Source organism: Atta colombica, unplaced genomic scaffold (genome assembly GCF_001594045.1).
Source record: "Atta colombica isolate Treedump-2 unplaced genomic scaffold, Acol1.0 scaffold105, whole genome shotgun sequence".
Lineage (NCBI taxonomy): Eukaryota > Metazoa > Arthropoda > Insecta > Hymenoptera > Formicidae > Atta > Atta colombica.
The window spans coordinates 120,338-127,163 of NW_017259190.1; the positions used below are offsets into that span (position 1 = coordinate 120,338).

At 39.6% G+C, this 6,826-nt stretch overlaps 1 protein-coding gene across 5 annotated transcripts in view; it reads left to right on the forward strand.

Moving 5' to 3' along the window:
- The window catches only part of LOC108688671 (protein groucho-1-like), a 29,363-nt gene that overhangs the window by 4,875 nt on the left and 17,662 nt on the right, over nt 1-6,826 (forward strand). For 3 of the 5 annotated variants that reach the window (XM_018195017.1, XM_018195025.1, XM_018195009.1), the window contains exons 2-3: nt 4,963-5,060; nt 6,444-6,507. The exons of 1 other annotated variant lie outside the window; for it this stretch is intronic. In XM_018195017.1, coding sequence (XP_018050506.1) covers nt 4,963-5,060; nt 6,444-6,507 — 162 coding nt within the window. Of the gene's footprint in view, nt 1-4,962; nt 5,061-6,443; nt 6,508-6,826 lie in introns of those variants that run through there. One more of the 5 variants, XM_018195041.1, reaches the window with a different exon arrangement.

A 6,826-nucleotide genomic window follows, 5' to 3' on the forward strand; every position in this document is an offset into this window, starting at 1 on the left:
ATTTAACTAAATTAATTTAGTCAAATAAACAATAATTTCAAAAAATTTTTATTGACAATTCTTGTTAATATAAATTTATAAATATAAAATTTTAATTAAAGATAAAAATATCAATAATAAGTGTTGTTAGAAATCGATGCGATAAACAATGTGTAATCATCTTCGTACAAATTATTTTAATATATCATAATTAAACTTCATTCATCAACCATACATTTCGACTTTAATTCGAACCATTTTTAATTAATGATCAAAAATTTTTCAATCTCAAAAAGAATACAAAGAATATTCTTAATTAAGTAAGTAGATAGCTACAGTATTCTACGCATCTTAAAAACCTTGTTTTAGAAAAGGAAAATAAAAAGAATTGTCTAAAAAAATCTTAAAGTTAATTATTTTTACAAAAAAGTTAATTATTTTTTCTTCTATCTCATAAGAATATGGAAATAATGTAAATTTAAATTTATATTTACTATTAAAAAATATAACTATAAAAATAAAATTTGTTTGAGATGTTTTGAGTACTCCACTTACCTACTTAAAAGTTAAAAGAGTATACGGCTGGTAACCCTATATAACCGCGACCAAAAGATCGAATGACTTGGCGTCGTCATCATCATCAACATACAACTGCACCGACGCTTTCGATCCCTGGAGACGATTAGTATCATGACTCGTCACCGTCGCTGTCGTCGTTACCGTTGCCCTCGTCGCCGCCATCCTTGTCGTGATGCTCTGATGCTTGACCGAGTTGACACAGGCGGTGGTTATTGGCACTCTGCAGGGCCGCCAGGGCTGTTTACGTACAAGCTGTACAAATATTATTTCCGGGCAAACCGGCCCGTCGATCATTACGAAACCCCAGACGGAAAGTTTCAACGGATACTCCTTGTCCCGCTCTCCTACCTTCGTCTTGTATACACACATACACACTTGCATACATATGTACTCATATATTGGATTCTTTCGTGGTAACATTGAGCCCTTTAAACCGACAATCTTGCGTCTCCTGAAACGACTGTCCCATAGAAATTAAATCTATTGCCCAGATCGAATCGAGAACCTTCGATATCTTGGTGTTTATAAAGATATACGGAGCTTACACTAATCTTTCCTAAACTAAGCCGATTATGCCTTCGCACTTCATAAAAGGGTGGATCTCGGAATATATTCTTTCTGAGGAGAAAAAAATCTCTATTCAAAATAGAGAAATTATTTTCACGATTTGCGAATAATGAGATAGGTATTAAATCGCTGGATCATAATTCAGACCAGTACTGGATGCCATTTTTAATAAAAATTTTATTACATCGTGATAGGTGCACAGATAAGTGGATAAGCAGCTGCAATTTTCTCAACTGCTGGTGAACATCTTCCAAGAAGATGATGTAAGTCTCTGATGAGACTCATATCTCATTGAAGATCGTGTTTTGTGTAAAGAATGTAAAAAAAGAAAAAAAAAATGCTTTAATATAGAAAAATCATCAAATCTGAAAAATATGCATGTAATCGTTGAACAGATTAATAAAAATCTATGCAAAAAGAAGATAGTTTTTAATATCTTCTGTCTATATTTTCATCTATTATATATACATTAATTTTTTTGTCATCTTTTATCTATTTTTATATGTTTTTCACTGAATCTGGCTTGTGTCTAGACGTGTAAAATTATCTCTTATCATAAAGTCTGTGATTAATTAGTTAAAGATTTTCGAACATGAAGATTTCTATCGTCGAAGCGATATAACGTCAATATCGAGTCTTCGTGAGAGTGTATTTAATTATTTAATTCGTCGCTAATCAATCTGAAAAAACGGTATCTCATTCGACTCGAGTGATTTGATTGTCGACGTCTTCCAATTTAAGATCTAGAGTCGTCAGATCAGATATACCTAAGAATATTAAACGCTCGCCCGACTATTTAATCTCTCACCGTTCTCGCTGAATTTCTTTTTCAAAATGTTTTAAGATCAATGTAAAATATTAACACTGAGCGATTCTTAAGCGTAATTAGGCTGACGACGACGTAATGAATAAGAAACTTTTTAGTACATGCGTTATAGACGACTTACTTTTAATTACTGTCGTTAATTCAACTATATATAATAAAATTCTAAATCACCGTTATATATTTCATAAACGTATTTAAACTCAACTCAATTTTAGGTTGCGTTTCGTTATTTGCTGCGAATACTGAAAATCTATAGTTATATATATATACAGTTGTTACAAAACTGGAAATCGGGAAATTTTGCAAAATTTTCTGAAAAATTAAAATTCTTGGCTTTAAGAAAGTTAATACATCACATCTACGTAGTTTTGAAATGCCAGCAACTTAACCTAACAATTAAATAAATAATGTTAGCAACGTTAATAGTAATTTACATTGCGATGTTAAATTTCAACAAAATATATAACAGTTTCCAAATCAGGACGAAATTAAAAAATTTCAAAATATTAGGAAAAATCACAAAATTTTGTTTAGAAATCAGGAAAACAATCAGGTTATGCAATTTTAGGATGAGGAATTTATGGCAGTTCTGATAGACCATAAATTTTCAAAATTCACGGTACGGGAGGCAATCTTAGAAAAACGCGTTAACATGAACTGTAATCGGTAAAAGAAATCTTGACGGAAAGAGCACGAGAAAGAAACGGCGCGAGCGGAATCACGAAAGATTCCATGATTTTTTTTGTTTTTCTTCTGTGGAGGGTGAAAGAGATCGTTTTTGTCGCACGGGCCAACGCGTCGCGTTTTACTTCCGCCGCATGGAAAAAAAGAGGGAAAAAAAGTATTACGATCATGTGTGCAATGTGCGCGCACGTGACGCGCGACTTGACACGTGTAACTTCGGCCGAGCGAGCGCGCACGCGCGTTTATGCCTCGTGTACACTGTTCACAATAATGAGGAGTTTGCACAGACCGGGATCCCGACGTTCTTCAAACAGCGAGAGGCAAGGACAAACATGGCCCTATATGGATGGATGGACAAACACGACGTATGTGTTCGTACTCGCTCGTTCGTTCGTTCGCTTGCTCGTTCGTTCGCTCGTTCGTTCGTTCATATCCACGTCGTCGGATCGGCGTTAAACCGACGCGAACGCGATGCCGTATACCTGTACCGCTACGAGAAATGCACGAACGAGGAATCCTCTTTGCCCTTCCCGCCACCGCCGCTACGGAAACTATCGACCATCACCCTCGCTCAACAAGCACCATAAGCGATATGCTGGCTAACATTTGCCGGGCTAAGCACACAAATACGATACAGTGCTGTTTGCCTGGCCGCCAGTGGTACTCGATCGCGCTTGCGATATTGCCGGAATCGACATCGGCACTGCTACTAACGATTTAATTCGTTTCACGATTGAGAAGATTTACGAACAACGACATATATGCATGATAAACCAAGCATTCTGTTCATTCAGCTTCGAATCGGAAGAGGACAGTTTAACAGATTTAACATAGGTTTTTCATTGTGTCTCTTTCTATTTTCAGTGAAAATGGAGATAACACAGAATCTCATTTAAATTGTCAATTTCCGACTTCATTCCTCACCACTGAAAAATAACTAGGAAAATAACTGGGCTTGATCTACGTGGTATATATGTTGTTGTTTATGAATTATTGAACGGAAATGATACGCTAGGCGTCACGAAGAGCGTCAGGATCATCGCTAGATTCTCGCGAAAGGAAAAGAGAAAGAGAAAGAGAGAGAGACGGCATGACGTGCAGCGTGCGGCATGTGCCATCCTGGTGCATCCTGGCGTGACGGCCAGGTCAGCTGGTCGGTGGTTTGCGAACTATCTCAATTTGCCTAAGCCGCAACCACGGCGACCACGAAAACCGCAACTTCCCTCGTCGTGGCCACCTTTGGACACCCGTCCCTTCCTTCTCTTCTATCCGCAATTCCTCTCTTCCTCTTGCCACGACCTCCATCCGACTATCCGTTTCCTCTCTGCCTGCCTATTCCTATACCTATCAACTTAACTCCTTTCTTCTCACGCTCGCCCGCGCCATTGTCGCCCGTCTCCTCCAATTTCGTTTTGAGAATTTAGCAAGTTTTGATCATACAACTGTCGACCAGTCGACCGTACTGGCGAAACGCGCGCATTGTGTTTTATTCTTCTCGAGAGGTCGAGCGACTTTGACCTCGCGGAGAACGACGACGCTTTGACACATCGCTCTTATTGTTTCGAGCCAAGTATTCATTCATTCAAGTTCAACGTATATCATTAGCTTAGACAGAGAGATTGTATAAGTGTTAACTCCACGTGGTGTCAATGAATATCAATGTTGCATCGTCATGTAATTTACGGATCCGAAGGACGTGACGTTCGCTTACAGAGGATATCGTTAACGATATAGTATATTTATGCGCGCGTACACCCTACGCGTGTTCATACGCGACACAGAACCCAGGCGGCCCATAGTTTCGGTTGTAGCGTGTAATCCTCGCGGACACCGCAAACATGTAATTAACACTTGCTCTCTCTCTGCGCGCGCGCAAGAGAGAGAGCTGCCGTTACAGCACAGCTCTCTCGAACCAGAGAGAGAGAGAGAGAGAGACGATAACCGACTATTGCCGGCCCGTACACATATACCTGGCTCCGTGTAATCGCGCGTGCACGTGCACGCGTTCTACTGTGTGCGCGTCTACCCATCAGTACCATCTACCATCAACCCTCCCCTCCTCGTATGCTCCAATCTACCACGGGCCTCGTATCACTTTCGCTTGTACGGCGCCACCCCTGCCCTTTCGCGGTCGAACAGCTGTACGGAGTTAATTATTCAGGACAGGAGGTAGAGATCTCGAAGGGGAGGGACAGGAATGAGGGAAGATTCTAGCAATCGATCGATCCGTCGACATTTCTGGCACACGGATCGATTGATTCATATCGTACATAGGTACTGGAGAGACTATTGAGATAAAGTTTCTCACGTTTTTCTTTTATCTACAGGGCCCGCCGCAACCGAACCAGCCATTCAAGTTTACGGTTGCTGAATCCTGCGACAGGATCAAGGAGGAGTTCAACTTCCTGCAAGCACAATACCATTCGTAAGTATCGACGGTCACGTGTTTTTTGCCGATAACGATATTGCCCTTAGGCTAAAGAAAAAGAAGTACTTCAGATTCGATTCAGGGTTGCCACAAAACTGATAAACCAGGAAAATTCAGTCAAGGAAAACGATCTGAGAAGAGTCAGTCAAATTTTGCAAAATTTTCTGGAAAATAAAATTCTTGACTTTAAAAAAAATTAATATGCTAGTTACGCAGTTTTGGAATACCAACTTGACAATTAAATGCAAGCAATGTCAGCAATACTAATAATAAATTACATTGCTATATTAAATTGCTATTTCAACAAAATTTGACAATTTCTAAATCAGGACAAAAAGACCCGAATCAAAATTTGACTCGAAGAATTTTGAACCTTAGCTTTAGATTTACATAGGTAGACTCTAAAGATTTATAATTAGGCCATGTAGACTCTAGATATTTATAATAGATTTTAATTTAATGAATTGAGCTCTTACGTTGAGTCTGTAAATAGCAGTTGTTGAAAAATTTCCTATTTTGAGGTTTAAAAAAAATTTTCTAAAGTTTTCTAGATTAAGTAATATTAAAAGAGGGCCTATTTGATTGTTCAAGTATCATAATAAGATTTATAATAAATTAAAATAAATTTAATTGAGTTTGAAAGAGATTCAAAGTAGAACCAAAAATTTCAACTCTATACAAAAAAATTTCAAATTATTATTAAAAGGAAGAGGATGAAATCATCAGGAAGAGTCGTGGAATTTTATCCAGAAATCGGGGAAAAGTTACTGAATTTTGAAATGAGGAATTTGTGGTGACCCTACGATTGCGACGATCGATTCTTTCTTCTCCACCTTGTCTTCTTCTTACTTCTTTCATCTGATACGGAAATGCGCGCGTAAGGATTGCGGCGAGTCGTATCGCGCGCTTGCGGAGAGAAAAAAGGTCTGGGAACGGGCGCAGCTGCGCGCTGTTCGGAGTTCACGCTATATCCTGCAAGCGTAGTTCCACGACAGATACGTAATGGCAGCTCGCAAATATATACGAACTCGAGCTTCTCGAGTTTCACGAACGCCAGGGAAGACGGGCCTTGCATTTTTCAGCAGCGCGCGTGTACGCGGATCGAAACTTTTCTCGTTGTCCGACGGACGGACTTCTTCTTTTTCCTCACATTTTCTTCTTCCATTCCTCCTCTCCTCTTTCTTTCGCTCGCCACGTACGAAGCATATTCTATTCGCGAAAAAAGAAAGAAAAGGAGAACGTAGTTTCCGCGTTTTCCCTCTCTCTCTCTCTCTCTCTCTCTCTCTCTCTCTATCTCTATCTCTTGCTCGATTTAAACCTACGGACGACTCGACTGTTTTCACATGCATTTCACGTTATGTTCTTTTTCTCTTTCCGCAGGCTGAAGCTAGACTGCGAGAAACTGGCTAACGACAAGATCGAGATTCAGCGACACTACGTGATGGTAAGTGCAATCATTGGTGCGTCGTAAAGTTAGACGTGCCAGTTAGACGTCGTAACGTTTCTCTCGACTACCTCTTGCCTCTGTGTTGTTCCTTCTCTATTTCTCTCTCTCTCTCTCTCTCTCTCTCTCTCTCTCTCTCTCTTCCTTTCTCTCTCGTATCCAGAATAATCATGCTCGCTCGACCGCTAAACCATCTCGGCTTCTTAGCATTAATTGCATCCTCCAAGTCGGAGTCGGGGTCGGGGCTTTACATTGGCTCGTTATGCCGCGCGTAACGTAGTCAGATATACTACAGATACATGTATTTTTATATATATAT